Below are 24602 nucleotides of genomic sequence, written 5' to 3'. Positions count from 1 at the left end.
TTAGTTACATGCCAACTGTGTGCTGCTTCTCTATCCAAAAAAGTAACTTATTTTGTTATTACTATTTTTAAGTGAGTCAAAAGTGTGTACAAGTTATTTTTTCAAAACTTAGCCGAATCCCAATCACTGGGGACTTTGAGTCAAAAGTGTATATAAGTTATTTTTTAAAAACTTAGCCGAATCTCAATCATTGGGGACTTTGAGTCAAAAGTGTGTACAAGTTATTTTTTTTAAAACTTCCGAATCTCAATCACTGGGGACTTTGAGTCAAAAATATATACAAGTTATTTTTTTAAAACTTAGCCGAATCTCAATCACTGGGGACTTTGAGTCAAAAATATATACAAGTTATTTTTTTAAAACTTAGCCGAATCTCAATCACTGGGGACTTTGAGTTAAAAGTGTGTACAAGTTATTTTTGTAGACTTAGCCGAATCCCAATCACTGGGGACTTTGAGTCAAAAATATATACAAGTTATTTTTTTAAAACTTAGCCGAATCTCAATCACTGGGGACTTTGAGTCAAAAATATATACAAGTTATTTTTTTAAAACTTAGCCGAATCCCAATCTCTATATAATTTTTTCATAGGTAGTCTTCTCTATATAACTAACACTAACTCTGTATAAATGTAGATTTAGCATTCTGCTAAAAAGAGTTTTTATTTAAGATTTGGAATTTAGTTTTGATTTAGAAAATTTTTAATTGCCAAATATTATTGTATAAAATTGTTTTGAATATTAAAATTTAGAATTATGATTTGAATTATTACTTCTCATTAATTTAAATTGTAAAAATGTAATTTCAACTATATAGAAGATGCCAACCTACTTTTTAATTTCATATATAAAAATGAAGACCACATGTCAACATTGTTTTGCATCGCTCTCCAAAAAAAGCAACCTTATTCGCCATTACAAATTGATACATCAAATGAAGGTATGTAAACTATGTGATTTAATCTGTGATAGTAACATAGCTCTAAAATCTCATATATTACAAACTCATAAGACTTGTAATTTCTGTAAAAGAAATGTTGTTGGTCATTTTAAAAGACACGTAAATTCTTGTAACAAATGTCCATATACAATGATTAAATTTGTTGGTGAATCGATTAAAACTGAACTTAAAAGTACTCTTCAGTCTTGTCCTCTACCAATAAAATGGACTTTAGTAAGGAGAATCAAATTTATAAAATATACAATAGATCAAAATGGAAAATTAGTTAATGAGAAAGAATGTATTGCAGATTTCAGAAGCCTTACTATCCTAACCATTGAGAAGAGAGATTTAAAGCCTCAAATTGAAAATGCTCTTTTAAAGATTGATGCTTCCATGCACAAATATCAAGCGGAAGGTAGTGGATGGATATATGACCACACTAAATATTGGCAGTTGCACGTTTACAAGTATAAGCCCCTAACTCCAACGTCATATATCCCCACACCAAAAAGTATTCAATCAAAACATGCAGTTTTAAATATAAAGAATTCTGACAATAAATGCTTCCTTTGGTCAATTTTAGCAGCTTTACATCCAAGGAATGCTAAAAATGCTGAAAGGGTATTGAAATATGCACCCTATGTAGGTCAGTTGAACATGACAAATATAAAATATCCCGTAAAAATATCTGACATAGATCAATTTGAAAGAAAGAATAATATAAGTGTTAATGTATTTGGAGTTGAAGACCGAAAATTTTTATACCCATTAAGAAGAACCAAACTGAATAGTAATACTCATATAGATCTATTATTATTACAACAAGGTCGTAAATCACATTACTGTTTAATTCGTGATTTTGATAGGTTAATGCTACGGTCTACAAAACAAGACCACAAGAAGTATTTTTGCAAGTTTTGTTTACAACATTTTTACACCAAAGATAAATTGGAATGTCATATAACATATTGTAAGAACTTTGATGCACAAAGAGTGGAAATGTCTAAACAAGATACATTACAATTTAAAAATTATAAATATCAACTTAAAGCCCCATTTGTAATTTATGCAGATTTTGAATGTTTTATAAACTCTAACAACCATACTCCATCTGGATTTGCATTTGTCGTAGTAAAAGATTCTAAGATTATTTCTGAAGAGTTATATAGTGGCGAAAATGTTATGGATGTGTTTTTCGAAAGATTATTTGAGACTTATGATTTTATTAAAAGTCAAATGGCAATATATATTCCTCTTGTAATGACTCCTGAGCAAGAGGCATCTTTCCAAAACTCAACACATTGTCATATTTGTGAAAAGCCTCTATATTTTGATAGGGTACGAGAACATTGTCATTCAAATGGCCAATACCGTGGAGCTGCCCACAATGATTGTAATTTAAACTATAAAGTAACAAAGAAAATACCAGTATTCTTCCATAACTTGAAAAATTACGATGGACATTTAATAATGCAACACTTGGGAAAATATAATCGTAAATTAAATTGCATAGCCAAAGATATGGAAAAGTACATTTCATTCTCTGTTGATGATTTAGTATTTTTAGATTCCTATAACTTTCTGTCCCTTCCATTATACAAATTAGCTTCCAATTTAAATACATTTAGATTTATAGACAATCCACTACTACAACGCAAAGGCGTATTTCCCTATGAATATATGACAGGACCAGATAAGTTTGCAGAGTCTCTACCTCCAATTGAAAAATTTTACAGTACTTTAACTAAAGAACATATCTCTCCCATTGAATATGAACATGCAAAACATATCTGGACCCATTTTAATATACATAATTTACAAGAATATCATGATTTATATCTTAAAACAGATGTATTGCTACTGGCTGATGTGTTTGAGACATTTAGAGACCTGTGTTTAAAGGATTACAAACTTGACCCCGTACACATGTATTCACTTCCAGGACTAACATGGGAAGCCTGTCTTAGAATGACTGGCATAAAATTACAATTATTTCAAGATATTGACATGCATTTGTTCATAGAAAGTGCAATCAGAGGAGGAGTCAGTATGATTTCCACACGTTACGCTAAAGCCAATAATAGATATATGGGTGAACATTATGACCCCAAACAAGAGAGTGTGTATTTAATATATTTAGATTGTAACTCGCTATACTCCACAGCTATGTGTGAGACACTACCCGTGGATGGATTTCGTTGGACGAATGAGATAGACTACAAAATATACAAAAACAATCAAAATGATGAGTTTGGATACATTTTAGAAGTTGATTTAAAATATGATAAAAGCTTACATGATTTACATAATGACTATCCATTAGCACCTGAGAAAATGAATGGCAAATTAATACCTAATTTAAATGACAAAACTAAATATATTTTACATTATAAAGCATTACAAAAATATGAAGAATTGGGTTTGATTGTTACAAAATACCATAGAATTTTAAAATTTAGACAGTCTAAATGGCTTGCGCCCTATATTAATTTTAATATTGAAAAACGCAAATGTGCTAAAAATGATTTTGAAAAAGACTTTTACAAATTGTTAAATAATAGTCTCTTTGGTCGAACAATTATGAACCAACGCAAGTTTCGTGATATATATCTCAAGGATGAGTCACTATTAACTAAATATGTCACTAATCCAAGGTTCGACTGTAGCAAAAAGTTCGATAACAATTTACATGCTATACATTTAAATAAATTAGTTGTAAAGTTTAATAAGCCGATATATTTAGGAATGACCATTTTAGATATCAGTAAAGTAATAATGTATGATTTCCACTATAATTATATGTCAAAATTTAAGAACAAAAGATTTCTTATGACAGATACAGATTCTTTAATGTATTCTATAGTTACAGAGGACTTTTACAAGGAAATAGAATGTGACTTGCACTTTTTTGATACCTCTGGATATAGTAAAGACCATTTCTTATACTCTGATAAAAATAAAAAAGTCACTGGCAAGTTTAAAGACGAATTAGATGGTCATATTATGTATGAATATTGTGGTTTAAGACCAAAGTTATATTCTTATATTCCTCTAAAATGGTTATATGAAGAAGACAAGCAAGCTTTAGAGGTCAAAAAAGCTAAAGGAGCTGATGGTGCTACAGTTAAACATCTCCTCAGACATCAACATTATTTAAACTGTCTTGCAACTGGGCAAGATTATTATGAGAATGTGACAAGAATTAAATCTACAAATCATCATCTTCAAACCTTAACTATGAATAAGAAAGTACTATCGTTTGACGATGACAAGAGGTTTATTCTGGAAGATGGCATCAATACTCTTGCGCTTGGTCATTATAAAATTGATCAAACATAAATCTATATTTGCCATTATTCTTTGACCTTTCTTTGTCTATTACAAAAAAGCCATATTTAGTTTTATCCCAACATTGATGACAGAGATTTCTAAATTGGTTAAATGAAAAGTCATTACCAACATGATTGTTATATACATGTTTTAAATTTAAATCATCTTGTTTAAATAATATTAGGAAATTTACATTATCACGTAAATGTTTATGTACTTTGCTGTAAGATTGACACAAGTAAAAACAGTTAATATTTTTATGTCGACCCATTGAAAAAAATTGTGTAATATTTTGACTATTTATGTCATCAAATACAACAACTGACTGTGATTTTACATCATTTGGTGTGATTTCACAGTCAGTAAACGTGTGTAATTTCACTTCGTCACACAAACTAAATATTTCAATTATTTTTTTATATTTTTCTTGTTCTAAAGATTTAGATATTAAATATAAGTTTGTAAATTTTAATCCTTCCTTTTTCACAATTAAATTGTAAATTACAACCGTCTTCCCACTTCCACTTGGACCACAAATAACACATCGAATATTGGTAGGAAATAGACCCAACTTCTTTGGTATATTTTCCTTAGTATGTACTATTTTAAATTTATGTTTTTGTTGAATAAAAGACATTTTTTATATAATAAAAATGGTGAAAAATAATAAGAAAACATGTAAAAAGGGCAAAGGTTTATTCTTAAAGCCTTACAGGGGTCGAGGGTTATTGAATACTCTTATAAATAATCTTCCATTTCCACTTCACATACCATCATATCGGTACTGTGGACCTGGAACGAATATACGTCAAAATTTAGCCAAAAATGTACCTCCAAAAAATAAGCTAGACTCTTATTGTAAAGAGCATGACATATTCTACATGAATAATCCCGATACTGCTGCTCGGAACAAAGCAGACATGAGATTAGCAGACTTAGCTTGGACTAGAGTAACGGCCAAGGACGCAAGTCTTGCCGAAAGAGCTGCTGCTTATGCGGTGACAAATTTGATGAAGGCAAAAGCAAAAATGGGAATGGGATTAAAATTTAATAAAAAAGATGGACAACTACCAGCTGTTAGAGGCCGCAAAAGACGTGCCTCACTTCCGGGGGGTGTACCTAAAAAACGAGCTAAAAAATCTAACACCAAAAGTAAAAGAGTGCGGAATAGTTAATTTAGACAGTTCATCTGGCACACATTGGACAGCATATCGTAAAAATAAAGATATTGTGATTTATTTTGACCCATTTGGAATCCAACCTCCAAAAGAAGTAATTAAATATTTTGAGGGACATAAAATATTCTATACAACCGATCAAATACAAGATTTAAATAGTTCTATTTGTGGAATTTTATGTTTATCATTCATAAAAAATTTTTGTTTATAAAAATGGATTCATTTACTATAACATTTTCGGGTACAGAGCCAGAGCTAAAGTCAGTGTTCTTTCCTCCCATAGAATTAAATGATGATTATGTAATTGGATTAGTAGATTTTCAAAGTTATAATTCTATATTTAATGTAAAAAAACCACTTAATACTTTAACATATTACAAAGTAGAGAAAAAAACATTACCAAAGGGAGAGATCTTAGTTGATGATTTAAACCAGTTATTAGATGGTAAACTTAAAGTTATAATACATAAGAATGGAGAAGCATTAATTAATACTAAAGTCAAACTTTTATTCAAAGGGCTTATTCCAAAATTAAATCAACTTAAAGGCAACAAATTAACCATTGAAGAAGGTGATGATGTTTTCTATTATGACCACAAAGCTCCAGTTACAATAGAAATTTCTGAAGGAACATATGAGGTGGTTGAGCTTGCAAAGGAAATTCAAAAGCAAATCCCAGACTTTTTCCTTACAGCTAATAATAAAACTATGAAAGCGACATTACTTTCTAGCCACGTGTTTGATTTTACAAAACCATGTTTAGGGTCTGTTTTATTGGGATTTAAAGGTGTTTCTACTCCTGGTGTTCAGTTTGAATCTACAAATAAAATAAACATTAATAATGTAAATGTGATTAGAGTAAAATGTAATATTGCAAACGGGTCCTATTTAAACGGAAACAAATCACACACCATACATAGCTTTTATCCAGAAGCTCCTCCTGGCTACAAAATTATTGAAGTTCCAAGAAATATTATATATTTTCCTGTAAATAAGAGAAGTTTAGATGTTGTCAGTATTACATTTGCCGATCAGCATGACAAGGCAATTGACTTTAATGGAGAAGAAACTACAATTACTTGTCATATAAAAAAGATATGAGAATTTATAAAAATTTATCTATAAGTGTACAGAATGCTAGGTTCCTAAAGTCAATAGGACTAAAGTTAAAATTTTCTATTAATAAAAATGGAAGATTTTCTAGACGTTACAGGGAAATCCCAATTCGACGATAGTGTGGTTAAAATTACAAATCACTCCTATGTTCCCCACAACACTTTGGCAATAAATAATTCCGATGAAATTCGAATATGTATTAATAATCAAGATTTGCTAACTCTCCCGTGTAGGAGTTATCTGTATATTAAGGGAGAAATTGAAAATCATGATAAAGGTCATTTTATAAATAATGCATTTGCATTCTTATTTGATGAAATTAGATATGAAGTCGCAGGTAAAGAAATAGACATTGTAAGAAACCCAGGAATTTCTAGTCTTATGAAAATATTGAGCTCTTACAATAAAACTACTAAATTGTCAAATGTGGCATTTGATTCTGACACGAATTTAAAAGAGTTCCATAAAAGTGGCAAGTTTAGTACTTGTTTGCCATTAGAACTGTTAATGGGTGTATTTGAGGATTTTAATAAGGTATTAGTAAATGTCAAACAAGAATTGGTGTTAAAAAGATCCAAAAATGATTTGAATTGTATATTAACAACCACTAGTGCTCCAGCCAGTGGTACTGCTGATATGATTCCTAAAATTACACTTAACTCAATTCAATGGGTAATGCCACATGTAATACCATCAGATGGGGAGAAGTTACAATTACAAAAGATGTTACTGCAAAATAAAAATTTGCAAATTGCATTTAGAAGCTTAGAGTTGCATGAACTTCCATCATATCCCAATACCACAAGACATACATGGTCAGTAAAGACATCTTCAAGTTTGGAGAAGCCTAGGTATATTATATTTGGTTTCCAAACAGCTAGGGATAATAGTGCACGAAAAAGAACTGATGAATTTGATCACTGTAAGTTAAAAAATCTCAAAGTATTTCTAAACTCTGAATATTATCCTTATAGTGATTTAAATCTCGACTTTGAAAATGGAGATGTCTCTAAAGCTTATGAGATGTTTATGAGGTTTAGAGAGACTTACTATAATACTATCCCAGATCCTATGATTAGTAGGGCTGAGTTTATGAAGAAATATCCACTAATTGTAATAGACTGTTCTAGACAGAACGAAACAGTGAAGGAAGGAATTGTTGATATTAAATTAGAGATTGAAACTGCAGAAAATGTGCCAGCAAATACATCTGCATATTGTTTGATAATACATGATAAAGTGTTTGAGTACAATCCTTTGTCAAATGAGATAAATAAAATGTAAATAAAAGATGAAAAACATTCAACAAGAATTGGTTGACTCTGCAAATCAAATACGAGAGAAATATAGAGCTTTAAAACGTGGCAAGTTTCTAGAGGCTGAAGAGAGGTTCCAAACATTCCAACCTTTAATAGAGCCATTACAAGAATTAAAAAAAATCGCCAAAACAGAGAGGCCTCGAATGGAGATTCTCCCAATGACTCCATCTAGAATACCAATAATACCAAGATTACAACCATTACAACAATCTACTCCACAGAAATTAGATTTTGGTCTTTTAGCATCAGACTATTTAGGAAATTACCTCAGTAAAAGTAGTATGACAGACACTACATATGGTATTAGACGAGAAGCAAATAAATTTTTTATTGGAAATAAGGAAGTTGATATTGCCAATGATGATGTTACAATTGCAAATAAAACCTACAAGGGGACAAAAGGTTTGTGGCAATTGTTAACTTTAAAAGAACCTGATGATTATACTCCGGCTGATTTGCAAAATTATAAAGAAATTTTGGAAGCTACAAATGGACATTTAAAGAGTTACAAAGATGGTGCACCAATTTCAAGTAATAGACATACTAAATATCTTAATATAATTAAACCTCTTTTTAAATCTGTTGGTGAAGGTTTGAGACAAGTGACTGGTAAGAAAATAGACTATATTTATTGGGATGATCCTAATGAGCTTGTAGATAGGTTAAGACTTCTTTGGCTAAGTCGCCAAGCTGGTAACTCAGGAGTGGATAATGAAATAGATTCCATTATTGAGGAATTGAGAGAAAGTGGAATTATTTATTAAATAAAAATATGTTTATAGATAAATTTTATCGTTTATATAATCCATATAATAAGCCTGCAGAACCCAGGGCTAGTAGTGAACCTACTTTAAATTTACAAGACGATAGTTGGAATGGTTTAAACCGTAAACTTGGTAATGTTAAAGATGGGGAGTTTGTAGATGATGTATCAACTTTGGGACAGACATTAACTAGAAAAGGTGATGTCTTTTTACAAGGTAAAACTAAATATGAGTTTTTAGAATCTAAGAATAAAAATTGGAATGCTAAAAAACAGAAAATCACTAATGTGGAAAAGGGTGAAAGTTTAGATGATGTGCCCACTTTACAACAGACTTTAATACGAAAAGATGGTAAATTTGTACAAGACAATAATAATTATGAATTTTTAGAATCAGAGAATGGTGTTTGGAATGCTAAGAAACAGAAAATTACTAATGTAGAAAAGGGTAAAAGTTTAGATGATGTGCCCACTTTACAACAGACTTTAATACGAAAAGAAGATGGTAAATTTGTACAAGACAATAATAATTATGAATTTTTAGAATCAGAGAATGGTGTTTGGAATGCGAAGAAACAGAAAATTAGTAATTTGATGGAAGGTACAGATAGTAAAGATGCTGTGAATGTTTCACAAGTTCCAAAAATGGAAGCAGGCTATTGGAGTTTTAATAGTAAAAGGTTAGTACGTGTTAAACCTGCCATTGATGACACTGACTGTGTTATAAAAGAACAGACTATAACTTTTGATAAAAAAGAAAAATGTTGGGATGCCAAAAAACAATTTATAAGGAATCTACCAGAGGGGAAACATTCAGATGATATTTGTCTAATGTCACAATCTATGCATTATGATGGATCAAAATTTGTATATGGAGAAAAAAAATTTAATTTGATGGAATATAATCCTGATTTATTAGTTGCTGACCCCACATCTTTGAGTGGATTTAAGTATATAGATAATAGACCATATATACCAGAAAACTATGTATTTAAAAGAATGGAAGATAATCTATTGATTGGGGCTAATGGTGATGTATTTAGAGTTACAGGAAAGGATGATGTTATAAAAAATGAATGAAATTGCATACGAACTTCATAAACCTGCAAGAAAGAATTTCATTAGAAGGTCTTTTAAAGTATTAGGTATAAATGAAACCGTACAAATAGATTTAATTGATATGCAAAACTATGCTAGAGAAAATTCTGGCAATAAATATATTTTAACTTTAATAGATACATTTTCTAAAAAAGCTTATGCTGCTCCACTAAAGAATAAGACAGGGTTAGTGGTTACAGAAGCCATTAAAACCATTCTACCAAAGGGGGTTAAAAACATTCAATCTGACAATGGAAAAGAATTTTTTAATCAATATTTTAGCAAACTAATGAAAAAATTAAATATTAATCACTATCACACATTTTCTACAACTAAGGCTGCAATTGTGGAGAGGTTTCAGAGAACTTTAAAGAATTGGTTATATAGGGAATTTAGTGCTCAGGGGAGTTATAAATGGTTGGATTTACTTCCAAAGTTAATTCGAAAATATAATAATAAAGTGCATAGATCTATAGGAATGAAGCCTAACCAAGTAAATGTTAAGAATAGTAAATATGTACATGAGAGGTTGACTTCTAAAGTAGAGCAAGTTAAAAAGCCAAGATATAAGGTAGGTGATAGCGTAAGGATTTCCAAGTATAAACATGTTTTTAGTAAAGGTTATACTCCAAATTGGACAGGGGAACTATTTACAATAGCAGAAGTTAAGAATACAAAGCCTGTGACTTATATCTTGAAAGATGAAAATGGCAATATAATCAGGGGAGGCTTCTATACAGAGGAGTTGTTAAAGACCAAGTATAAGGACATGTATTTGGTAGAGAAGATAATTAGGAAAAAAGGTGATTCGTTGTATGTCAAATGGCTTGGGTTCCCAAGTAGCCAGAACTCATGGATTTCCACTAAGGATGTCCAAGGGAGCACGTCATAAGCCAGGAGCATGCCCGAGTTCACGCACAAACCTCACATGATTTTGAAAATATACATGGGAATGGATGTGGATTTGAAATTTTAATAGAGTTTGAACATTTATATAGGCTTGTATTGGACGAGATCCAGGTCTTTTAAAAAAGTGGCCAAAAAATGAGCCATATTCCAGACGTGATTTTTAGTATTAACAAAAATAGAAAATTTATATAGGGGTGTATAGGTCGAGAGCTGGGTCTTTAAAAAAGTGGCCAAAAAAATGAGCCACTCATTTTTCTCATTTTTCCCCTATAAAAAGTGCCCTAAAAGTGCCTCTAAAACGCCGAAAGTGAGGTATCTTTGTCCTATTATATCTACTGCATCACATGGAATGTAAATTTTTCGTACCCATTTGTACATGTCTCTGTAAGAATTAAATACGAAGTGTCGTCTAAAAACGAAATAATGTCCATACCATCAATAAAGACTTCAGGATAAAAAAAAATCATGAAAAAAACACCACCCGTTTTACTGCTTTTGTGAACTGAAAGCCTAACAATTATTTTACCAATGTTTCTGTTTTCACTGTATTTATTTTTATTTATTTATATCGACTAGTTTTTTTTTTAAAATTGATTGATACAGTATCTCAAAGTAATCTTTGTAACTTAACCAGCAAACGATTTGAATCACGATAGACGATTTTAACACCGAGAATGAATTGGAGCCGTAATATAAATTAATAATTAATTGTGGAATAATGTAGAACATTAATTGAACTTTTTGTGAATGAATTCTCAATTCAAGTGTGACTATAAACTAGTAGTTTTATTTTAAATTAAACCATATTATTCAGTATTTGAGTAACATAAAACAGCAGTTGTATGATAACAAAATACAAATATTTTATTTTTTTTATTTTTTTACGATATAGTACTTAAAATAAATTCCACACTAATACAAAATCCCATTTTAATTTTTCCAGATACATAACATACTCTAAACAATTTCTAAATACAATCATCTGCTACAACTACTCCTGCTACCACAAACACAGACATCAATGAAACCCACCATTAAAGTCCCCAGTTATCGATTAACGGGTTACGTAACTATCGATTGTGCGATATATCGAATATCGCATCGCTGAGACCGAGGTGGAGGTGGAGGTAAGGTTATGTTATATAACCATCTCTAACACCGCCGAGGTAGCTGTAGCTGTAGTGGACAGTGTGTTTAGGCCCTTGCTAGCTGTAAGTTATGTTCTTATAAACAGTGGACTAGTGTGTGAGTGCTATACAAGATGGGAGCCGGAGAAGAAACCCAACCTTTGTTGGTGTCTGCCAAAAAGAAGACTTCTGCTTCCAAAACCTACAGTGCGCTCGGTTATGTAAGTACCATTGACCCTGCAAAATACTTGTCCCGTCTTTTGGAATCGCATGCCTCAAATTTTGAATTTAGCTCACTGTTAAAATAAATCCCTTTTTCCCAATGGTTATTTTTCTGTGATTTATGGTTGGGATTGCTACATTTATTGAAGTTTAAGCTCAACATCCAGTATCAATTTACCTATCGCAAATAAATACATTTTTAGATTTAAATTTTTTTCTCGTATACACAATTTGGTTATACATCTAGTACCGGTACTGCTTAAGATAATACATGATCACCTCCATTGCAATGGTTGATAGTTATGAGATTTAAAATATACAAACTTTAGAATGTAAACTATTTGTGAAGTTATGTAAATCTCATATCAATCGTTCTCAGGTTTCCCAAGTATAATTAGCATCTTTGCAAATTTATGTAACATTAGTTCTCTTATATAACATCTTTTGAGAGATTATTATTATATAATTTTACTCTTAAGTGTTTGTTTACTATTTATACTATGCGGATTATAAATGGTATGATGGGTTTCGTTTGTCATCGTGCGAAATTCGAATGCCCAAGGTCACACGTGTGAAAATGCAAATTTCAGTAACATTAGATCATGAAGTTCTTAAAAAATAAACCAGACCAATATTCATAATCAATAATTAATTATAATATTTTGGTTGAAAATATAGGTACGTACCATATTTTTGAATGATTCACCAAACTAACTAGCTCACTTACATTTGTCAATTCTATTTTTAGCCCCACAATCAGGTGAATGGGGTGCGTACCCTTTAAACCGGCAACCCTTTAAAATAGTGATGTATTAATACAAAAGTAGTTTACTATTGTATCTCATAATGATTTTCCCAACAAATATAAAGACATCTTCCTACAGTATCCTACGTAAACAAATCAATAAGTTTACTGATATGAGACAAAAAATCGTACCAACTGAGAATTGTAAGAATTCGTAAAATGTACATGTTTAAAATTTGTTTAAAGTATAAAATGTCGGCCATATTACAGGTTATGCTGAATAATGGATGAGGTCTAATTAGGTCAACGTATAACTAGCAATTTAAACCAATGAGAGATCATTAAATCATTTTTTGCTAATACAAAAACGTAAGGGTAAAAACTGATATTAGAATGAATGAATGGATAGCAATAAATACACTCATTGTTCATTCATAGTCTTATCAGTTTGTAGATGCGTTGTGAGTGTTACCTAATAGGCCTACACATTGTTGTGGTGATATAACTAGGCGTATTATGAATGAAACATGAGTGCCGGGTAGGGTAAACACCTTTAGTAGTTTTTGAGGCCAGAAATGCAATAATCGTTGTTCGGACTCAATTCAGCATCTTTTGGATTACTAAGTAAACTCGCTAACTCTTTACTAGCTCCGATAAAATCCTTGAAAAGTTTACAAGAATCATTTATAGGCCTGAGTAAAGAATGTAATCCGTAGTTGCCTTTTAGAACTTCATACATTTTCAATGCATAAATAGAACCTCATGCAAATGGACCTTATGTAATTAAACTCAGTACAATAGAACCACATTCAATAGAACATCGTATAGTAGAATCTCATTAAAAAACACCTCATCCAACAGAACCTCTTGTAACCAACCTTATGCAACAGCAAATCATTCTCTTAGAAACTAATGCACTAGAACATCGTGTGATAAACCTCGTGCAAAAGAACTTCATCCAATACTCCAGAACTCTTGCAATAAACCTTATGCAAAAGTGCCTCATGCGTTAGGAACTAATGCTGAAGGACCTAATGTATTAGAACATCATATAGTAGAACCTAATGCAAATTAATCTCACCCGATAGAACCTCTTGCAATGAACCTAATGCAAGAGCACCTCATGCCTTAGGAACCTAATGCGGAAGAACCTCATGTGATAGAACCTCATGTAGTAGAACCTTATGCAAAGGAATCTCACCCAATTTAACCTCTTGCAAAGAGCCTTATGCAAAAGCACCCCATGATTTATAACCTAATTCAATAGAACTTCATGCATGCCTCATGCAAGAGAACATCGTGAAATAGAACTTCATGTATGCCTCATGCAATCGGATAGAGTGTTGGCTCAGATATCGGTGAAACCTCGCATGGTTTTTTGTCACCAGAAGAAACCCGACCCGACCAGGTAGGCTCCGTTAGCCATGTAGACTGGAAGCTGTTTGATCATTGGCCTTATTTATAAAAAATAACCTTCATCTTCAGCATTGGGAAGAGATTATATAAAAAAGATAAGATCGAAATTCGTGGAAGAATTCAATTAAGATTTTAATCTGAGGTCTTCTTGTCCCTTCATTTTGATCCATCATGTCTCCGAAAAACATATTCGATCTACTGTACTGGTAGGAATTTTGAAGTGGTACATGAAACGTAATCGTCGGTTAAACGGTGTAAATTATAACCTTTGATAAGTATCCGGAAGTCAATTGTATAACTTTACTGGGATACGTAAATTAATTAATCAGAATCTTATATGTTAAATAGCAAGAAAGAAAATTGCATAATCTTTTATTTTTCTTAGCTTGCACAGGAAATATTGCTTTACATTACAGATTTCTCATCTGTAAAGTTAATTGCCCTTTATGCCTACTAAAACAATAGGATATGAAGTAAGGTGAAAAGTTAAACCCGAGTAATAGTTTCATCGTGTTTACAACAATATAATTGTGACCTCGTAAGTTTGTCAAGTTTGAAGATATTCGATGATTTGAGAATAGAGAAATTGCTATGGTATTATATTGGGTAATGGTTAGCTGGTCCCGTAATCCGAGGGTCGAAAAAGGTCAGGGATTAAAACGACTCCACTGGTCCCGAGGGATCCAGGTAGTTTTGGGGTGGCTAATCCAGCGGGGCAATGAGGCATGAAGCGTGATGTAAACAAACAATAAATACTTCAAATAAATACTTTGTCAAAGAATTGGGCGAATTTTTTAGTTCCCTCACCAGGTCATCATGTCATCGCAAAGCTCTAAACAATGAATCACTTCAATGTACAGGTCAAATACAGCAAATACTTGCAGCGCTCTCAGCATCATGAAGGTGGCGAATTTGGGGTTTCGAAGCGAAGTCTCCCCTACCTTCAAAATGCACCACTATGACGGAAAGTCTAAATACCTTTATGCTACTCCTTCTCCCAATAAATCCCCGATGTGTGTTAGGGAATGGAGTAAGCAGACCTATATTTTGTCATGTTAAAAATAAAGGTTTTTAGTCAACGGGGGGCAACTTCAATAGAACACGATGTTGCGACATGTATACAGAAACTATTCACGAGGACCTGTCTTCATGGTGGAACGGTGGAGCAAGACCCCGCTAGAAAAACGTGTTTTTCTAGTGGGGCCTTGGGTGGAGTTGCACGAAAATTCGTAAGTAAATATTTATTTGGTGTGTCTTCATGTTATTAACCGCAGTTTTAAACGAAAAAAAATTCACACAAGATATTGGAAAAAGCGAATTTAATAAAATGTCGTGATAAATATTTTTTTTACCAGTATTTTGCGTGTTATCATATATACTGAAAGTAAATATGAATACGTCCAAGAGATTTGATTAGATTTCATCAACTTACGCAAAAACGTAAAAGCGTATCTTATTTTTGTTTGGTTGCATAATTTTACATTACAGAGTTGTTAATATTTCAGCGATAAAATATATATGGATTATAATAAAATTTTTTTGTAAATTATTAAATGTGTTTACAATATTGTTTTAAATATTAAACCAAATTAACCACAACCGAGCAAGGCTCGGTCCCCCGGTACTTAATTTTCAACTAAAATAAATCTAAACAGTAAAGAAACCTAAACTGTAAACTTATTATGTAACACGAAAATGAGACTTCAACTAATTTAAATAAGATCTTTGAAATTATTGGAAACATAAAATATTTAGTAAAAAAATTAAGTTATGTAATATTTGTAGGCATTAGTATCGGTACCTATTAGTATCCCTAGGAATTAAAACCCAATGAATTCTGCCCCATTACTGAAACTCATTCGCTGAAATTTCTGATTATGAGTCCTTGGAGAACCTAGATGTTCTAACTCACAAAACAATTTAAAAATACAAAGCAAATTTCTAATTTCACAGTATACTATAAACTATAATCACTTTGATATTTGAAAAAATATTTTGAGGTCGTAAATAACTCTTCAGCGGCTGTTTGAAAATGACAAAATTAACATTGCTCGTATGGTGGGCAAATCCAAGATGGCCGTTGGCTTCCATGGACTCCCTTGGAAATACATTCAAAACAACAAACAACATGTCTAACCTCACAGTATACCAGATATTTACATTGTAATCACTTTGGTGTTTGAAACCCCATTTTTGGATGATAACTAACTCTTCAGCAGCTGTTTGAAATTATCCAAGATGGCCGCTAGCCTTCAAGAACTCTCAAATTCACAAGCATATTATCATACTATACATTTAATCCAGTGCTTTTTTTAGCGAATTTCCCATATAGGGAATAAGCTATTACCGTAGTACTCACGGTAAGACCTGGACCCGGGACCGATTTTTTTTCTTTTTGAGGTCCCTAGAGGTCAAAAACACCATCCGTTCAAATTCATATATATATATATATATATATTTATATATGTGTCCGTTAGCGCGATAACTCGAGCAAAAATGATCCGATTTTGATGAAATTTGGTACAAACGTGTAAACCTACGTTTATTCGAACGAGTTCGCGAACCAGCATGATCGGACCATGGGAACGGGGGTTTATGGGGGCTTTTATGGGATAAAAATGGGTTTTTCCCATTTTTGGCAAAAAAACATAAAATTTTGCAATTTCTTTCGAAACTATTTTGTAGAGCTTAAAAAAAACAAATAATTTAGTATATTGAAGCGTTATAATGCGCCTAATGGTTACGGAGAAAATTCCAAAAAATTGTAAATTTAAAATTCCCATGTTATTCTTATGGAGAATAAGTAAACTGTTGTAGTTTGCTTGTTTATAAACATATTTTGCCCAAATTTGGAAAATGTTTTATTTCTTACTAACTATTAACATTTTACATAAAAAACACTTTTACCCTCCCTGTTGCAGCAAACCTAAGTATGTTTTAAACTGATTCTATTTAAATAGGGAATAACTGTGATAATTTTAAGGAGACATTTTAGTGTAAATCCATTCAGGGAAATGGAAATTCGCTTAGTCTGCAGGTTTGCTGTGGCGGGGGTATTTAATGTTACTGGTATAGGCTACTATCTTAGTCTAGCAAACACTCTCCAAACAGTTGTTGTCGGAGACAGTGAAACACCGGTAGGAGTGAAACACTTCATTTCGACATAAAAACTATTTACTTAAGGTTATAGAAAAACTTGATTTGCACAGCTTCAAGGATTAGAATTATTTATACATTTTTGCTTGGATCAAACAACATACCACTTGTCCATAATAATTTTGACTTAATTAAACTGTAATTTTGTTATTTAAAACATGTTTTAAATATTTACAAGTTAAAATAAATCCCAGATATACACACGCCAGTTTAGAGTTTAAATAGCGAGTTTTATCCATATCAAACGTAAATATATTACTAAATAATTCTACTCTATATATATTTAAAAGAAAAAAAATTCACAGGAAAAATTTAATGTTTTTATTTTACAGGAACAAAAACTAATAACTAAATCATAAGCTATCATAGTAAATGACGAGTTTGTTCGAATTCATAGTACACATAGCGTTCATGCTGATCGTCTCCTCTTGAATCATGTTTAAAGCTCCTTGTGATTTCTGTATGATTATGTGGATACTTAATAACTGTTCTGTTTAACAAATATGTTTGAATTCCTTCAAGCTCAATGAGTAAATTAATGAATGTTTGATACAAAACAACCACACTGATACGGTAAACAGCAGAAACAAGCTTTAAGCACTCTAAGTAAGCAGAAGGCCTTCTGCTAGTTCGACACCAAACATATCAGTATATTTCCTTCAATTTTACATTACACTAAAAGAAACAACAGTTTTTTTTCCGAAACTATGTTATGCGTACTCCCTCACAGTACAAACTGGCCGAGCGTTTTACCTGTACCTATAGAAATTAAAATATACTTGCACATGTGCATGCGTAATATACTATACCCTTTAACAACATTCAATAGCATGATTCTTATGTAACGTCATAACTGAGAGCGGTATACAAGATAACAAATGCGTGCTGATAGTCTAGTAGTAAATCCACAGTCGTGTAGCAGTGACGACTATTTGAAGGCTACACAGGTGTTCAACGAGTCAATGCTACTTATGTAACTCTCCAAATAGGTCTAGTTCTCACGTCCCAACTGTAATGTCTTCATCTGGCATTTATGGGATAGACAAGTTCTACTTAATCAACGACCTATCAACAACATGTTGAATCTATTTAGCAAACAAATCTACATAGACAATGTACTAACTTTGAGAATCTATATGCAAGTTTTGCTCTATGTATATGACATAACCTCTTAAAACGTAATAATGGTGAGCCAAAAAACCTATCATACTCACTTACAAGTTTGTCAGCCTCATCGATCAGTTAAACATAGTGGCTTTTTTAGTGGTTTGCTGTTCTGAAACTTAATGTTATCAGTTGTAAAACTATATATTTGAAATAACTAAAACAACGTCCCTTCCTTGAAATAGATATCAATGTAAAACCTACTATTGAATAGGAGAAACGCCATTATTGTACTTAAACGTTACATGGACATAAAACAAATGGTAACAAGATCATGACAAGAAATGCACTTGGATTCAAATTTCAAAGGAAATTTATTCATTTTTAGGCTATACGTTTAACACGATTGTCATTTTTTACGTCTGTTGTAAAGGCATAGTTCTATGAAACGAGTAGTTGTAAATTTGTAGTTTGACAACATATTTAACAAATCGCTCACGGGCTAAAATATAATCAAATAAGTTTCATCCTATTTTATTTTTGATGAGGATGCTCAGAGTTAATATTTTTTGTAGGTTAATTGAATAAAGGAGTAAACAAACCCATTATATTTCTTATTTTCGGAACCATTTGTTTTTCCTGGTATTTAACATGTTTAATTAAGGTTTTTTGATTCTCAAAGGGAAGCTATTATCATATCACTAGAAAAGGATTGATAAGGTTTAATATTGAAATCACGAAATTACAGTTATAATAATGTCAGTAAACTTAAATAAAACTATTTACTAATCAATTAAAACTGAGCAAAAATAATAGTTTGATAGTGCTCTCGTTTTTTATACTTAATTTACGTTGTCCTTTTTAGTTGTTTATGTAATTTTATAATTCTTTTCGGCGTCGTAACCCCCTTAAACTGTCAATCTTAGTCTTAATGCATCCTAGTTTTAAAATATGAATACAGAATAACTGTAACGTATCGGTGATTTATTCGATAATCTAAGTAGTCTATTAGTTAATTAAGATACATATCCAGTTTTAGACAACATCCACATACGTGTAAATGAAACACTTATAAAACTGACAGTGATGGTTCTATTTTTAGAGATATTTATGGCCATCGTTTACAAACAAATACCAACTTTCAAACAACAGAATTGTAAATAAATCCTTTTGATAAATACAGTAAACAAACGATTGCTGTAAACAGGGGTCGTTTTATTACCTGGAACCACTGGAACGTATGTTTGCTTGTTTTTGTTTTGTTGAGTACGGTATTTGTTTTTCTTATCGGATAGTTGTTGATGTGTTTAATTGAGTTTATTTTATTGTGTAAAGATTTAGTCATGAAGAGTTATGTTTATGTATGCATGCATGTATGTATGCAAGTAGACTAAATGAAAGCAATTATGCAACTGCACCTTTTCAAGCCACATTCACTCTAGCTAGATTTTATCTTAAACAACTGCACGAATCAATGAACACGTCAAGTGTCAATCAATTATCCAGTTAGTTACCTAGTTAGTACTAACACGCACCTTCCTGAGCAAAGCACACAATTAGAACAAGTCGACCTTCAGCCGCAGTAATTGGGTTCTTGAACCCATCAACGTCCGCGACAAAGGCTGAAGTAATTTTTTGTCCTTGATCCTGTTAGGGAAGGTGTGTAAATTTGGAACATCTCGGTGTGGCTGTGGCTCCTAGGATTTTATGTTTGTGGAAATTTGAAAAAGTCATGGTCAAGATGAAGCGAACAGTTTAGCATTGTTAAGTGAGATGAAGGTTGTCCACTACCACAAACAAAATAGCAACTAATAAAGTTAAAAACAACAATTAGTATTTGGTTAAAAGTCGTTTAACAGTAATTTTCAAGAAGGTGAAAAAATAGTTAGTAAAAATTAACCGATGGTCTCATTCGATAAACAGCACGTCGTTCTGTTTCTAAGAGTTAAAACACACAATAGTTCATTGTCTTTCTGGATTTGTATCTGTATGTGTAATTTTATAGCCTATTGTTGTTTGGACTTAATACATATACAATTTTTTATTATGATCCATTACATCCCCTTTAAACTCTACCCTCCTTAAGAAATCACTGAAACATGTTATGAACTCTGTTTCTACCCGGTGTATGGCGGTAGAGTACGTTTAAATACTTACATAAAAAATTTGGTGACCAGTTTATTTTAAATTTCATTGAAACCTATGCAGCAAAAAGATACAGCCAATTACAATTACGGGACCTACAGTTTATAGTTGAATGGAACCAAAACTTTTTGCCTTGCAATTTATTAATTGGACCAATTATTAGGATACTACTGCGGATAGTCGTACTTACTAGTGCAGACGTTCATCCACACCAGAGAGTGTCGCATCCACAGATCATGTCTCTAAATGTCCACAACTCGTACATGAGCATACAGCTCCATATTACACAAGTGTTGAGTACATAATTCCCTAACAGAGAAGCGCAGTCCAGTCGATATGTGAACAATCAAGATGAAGACCAGTCATGAAACAACATATGAAACAGTTTTCAACATTTATATACATAAGGATGTGTAGTATACTTGCAGTATCCAGAGTCAATGTTCATACATTTGCCTATCCCGGTGACACAGCGCCATTCCACAGTTAGTCAAGGCCACGTTATATAACATGTAACCTACACCGGCGTGCCGTGGTTACGACCACAGCTACAGCTACGTCTGTACCTGCGTTAGACCTGAGTCAATTGATATTAAAGTTTTATATTTTATTAGTATCCATTTTAGAGCTGGAATATTGGCTATGCACTTAAGAATTATTAGTGGTCCTGTAATCCAGCTACTAGGAGGTCACGAATTGTGGATATTTATAGGCATGCACTGTGGATGCGATACTCCCTGGTGTGGATTAACGTTCGCACGAGTGAGTAGTACGACTATCCACAGTACTATCCTGATAATTAGACCAATTCGTATATACCAAGGCAAAAATGTGGTTCGGATTCCACTATGAACTGTAGGTCCCTTAGTTGCCATTAGCTGAATGGGCTATTAATTAACAGCTTTGTCTAAGGAATGTCGGCCTTAGTCACTAACAAGACTACAAAATCGCGCCACTCATCCTACTCTCATCTCCATTCATACTTGGCTTAAAATACCTACTTTGTATGGTCGCCATTTAATAAGAAAGAATTAAAGTACGTAACTTCAATGTGGTACTAATTCCAAGAGTAGTATGGTAAGAAATGTGATGGAAGTTGAGGCGCAACTGCTTTAGTAGTTTGAGAGCGAGATTTGGGTGTTGTAGTTCAAATCCCGTCTATCACCAATGAATGGCTCTAGGGAGATATATGAAAATGGGATGGCCTGGGGGTTCAGAGCCAATCATAAAGAGTGGGTCAACCTATATAAAAAGATGAGGGGACACGTGGTCAAAGTGCGCATTTTAATGTTGTTCAAAACCTGTTTTCCGAGGCAAAACGATTGAGCTGTCTTAGTCAGTAACAAAGCTACACAGATCATCTCACAACATTCTACACTCATCCCTCATATTTGGCTTAAAATACGCACCTATAATCGATCATGGAATAAAAAAATGGTGTTACGTATCATGGATTGCAGATAAATCCTAAAACAATTATAATTTCTTTTGATTCGTGATTCAGCAGCATGCTTCAGGTATGTCCGAGCTTAATGAATAGCTTAAATGAAAGCTGGCATTTCACTGAAGATTGTTAGACCAAAACATATAGGTTAATTTAGTTATAACTTGGGAATTTCATCTTTAATTAAAGTAAGAATTCGAATTGAAATCAACTTATGGTTTTTTGACCTTTCTTTAGAGACCCCTACCAAGTTTCTACGCCCAGCCGTTCTCTCAATTTAGCCATGACAAAGAAAAACAGTTTCAAATTAATATATAGATATAAATGAATGAGATGCTTGATGCCAAATCTGTGCATAGGCCTACCTTTAATTTAAGACAAAAATTATGAAAATTCGTCTGTTAGTAAAGACGAACCGATTCGGAAAAGAAACACCTATAAATTGTATTTGCTATTCCTAACGCTTAAACCCTTTAAAATCTTGCACCATTTAGCGTTTTATACTAAACCCTTTTCAGGCGAAAATGTTTAGTGAGTTTACAAATAAAAGTAGTGACCCCTGTTATACATTTTTAATAAATCATTTTTATAACCGCATGTACATAAACTTTTACTAGACAGGGGCACCGAATTGCATGTGACGTTCATATTACAATGGTCTTTTTCGTCTGTTGACTGTTGAGCATAGAAAATATGTACAGTCCACAATATAACGTCCAGAATTAGGACCCTCTACAATTCTACAGTCATGTAAACTTAAAACATTTAAACTGTGTCTGATTTTTAGTCTAGAGAAATGTAGAAAAATATCTTAACATAGCAAGGGCTTGTGGCTGCTATATACTTCAAATATAATGCAGGAACTGTAAGTCTTGACTTTTCAATTCAAAAATATTTGTTTACGTGACCTGATGTATCTTCCTGATGGAGAATCAGTTTGTTGTTCGCGAGCCTCCAGAAACAGGTTCATTTGGCACGAGTTCAAAATCTGTTTACGTTATTGAATGTCGTTCCAAAAGACCGAATCCAAACTAGAATTGACTCGAATTGCAATGCTTCTTTCTTTCTTCGGGATTTTGTGTTTTTGTTGTATTTTTCCCACCAACTTCTTTTTAGCTAGGTATTTTGCATTTTTAGGAGTTATCTGCAATCAGTGATACGTTCATCAATTTTTATTTTAGTTACTTTATTTGTCTTGGTCTTAAAATACTCCTAGAACTAGAGGATTTAGTTTGAGATAGTTGAAATTATTGATAGTTTGAATCAGCTAAGTTCAAGATACTCTATTCAATCAAAAATTAAAAATCAGGTTTTTCTTGGATTTGAAATAAATTATAGATTATATTTACTCAATTCTAATTACGTTATCCTAAATGTGAATATTAATATTTTATGATAGTTATATCAACTCTGCGGAGCATAACGGGGTTATCTAGTGCATATTTAAATTAGCATGGTTAAATCAAACTTCTTATATTGGGGTATGTGTCACTTTACATTGTGGTTGGATTCAAAGTACGACCACAGGCCATGAATACATTAGGAGGGTTTCCCACCTCGATATTCGACCGCTGGTTTTTGCTTTTGAAAATGGATTAAATTACGAGTCTTGTTAATTTTGAGTATTACTTTTCAATATTTGCTAACCGTAATCCAAATTAATTTACAAACCCAGCCAAACCTCATCGTGTTGGTGACATCGATGTTCCCCGCCAGATTTTGCCCGTGGTATTCGTTCTTATACCCTATTGCAATTATCTTGAGTTTGAGTAAAGTATAGTGTAAACGCATTTTAAAAGTGTTAGCAAAATAGATGTACAGCGTGTTTTTAACGCAACCTAAATATTAAAAGTATGTAAAGCACTGTTTAACGACAAAACAAGCTTATATGTTGGTATCCCTATTTTCTTTTCTTCATTGCCGATCAGCTGATATGCATTGTTGCATAGTTCTATTCATGAGGTTTAGTATTATTGGGAATTTATTGTAAATAAGACTCAACGTGGAGTTTTCACAAGATCAAATAGAGTATGTACGGTCTAAATTTCTTTGTTTACCACGGACCCGGTTCCTTTAAGTTTGTACATGTCAACAATAGTTGGTTTATACTGGAATCATGCCTAGAAACTTAGTTTCAAACTTTTTGTTTCACATAAAACCAATAGTTTTCTTTTAACGTACTCCTATAACTCTTCAAGCATGAGTCATATTCACAATAGATTCACAATAACATCAAACCTCATAGATAACTATGCAACAATGTATATCATCTGATTGGTGATGAAGTAAATAAAACAGGAATACCAACATATAAGCTTGTTTTGTCATTAAAATATGTCTAATTAGGGTTTTGGTAAAAAAAAAAAAAAACACCCTATTCTTTTAACAATATAGACTAGACATGCCTTTAGTGTAAGTACCGGAAATATATTGATGCCTTTTGGATGTTACAATCCACCCCATTATATAAAAATACACTAGCACCACAATAAAAATCAAGTGTATTTACAGTAAGTTTTCAAACGGTAATTTTATCCCATATCTACCTTTGATCTATGCTATAGAGGAGCGCTGATGAATTAGTTTGA

At 32.3% G+C, this 24602-nt stretch overlaps 1 protein-coding gene across 1 annotated transcript in view; it reads left to right on the top strand.

Annotated features, from left to right (window-relative positions):
* The first annotated feature begins 11813 nt into the window (after positions 1-11813).
* The window catches only part of LOC129004496 (protein white-like), a 29646-nt gene continuing 16857 nt past the window's right edge, over positions 11814-24602 (top strand). Inside the window, exon 1 of the mRNA XM_054433101.1 lies at positions 11814-12003. Within this exon, the coding sequence (XP_054289076.1) occupies positions 11917-12003 (87 nt within the window). The 5' untranslated portion in view covers positions 11814-11916. The remainder of the gene's footprint in view (positions 12004-24602) is intronic.

Source organism: Macrosteles quadrilineatus, unplaced genomic scaffold, assembly GCF_028750875.1.
Source record: "Macrosteles quadrilineatus isolate MER2022 unplaced genomic scaffold, UCM_ALF_1.0 Scaffold_9__3_contigs__length_116548681, whole genome shotgun sequence".
NCBI lineage: Eukaryota > Metazoa > Arthropoda > Insecta > Hemiptera > Cicadellidae > Macrosteles > Macrosteles quadrilineatus.
Note: the sequence above shows the minus strand (reverse complement) of the source record. Positions and strands in the feature narration are given on the sequence as shown.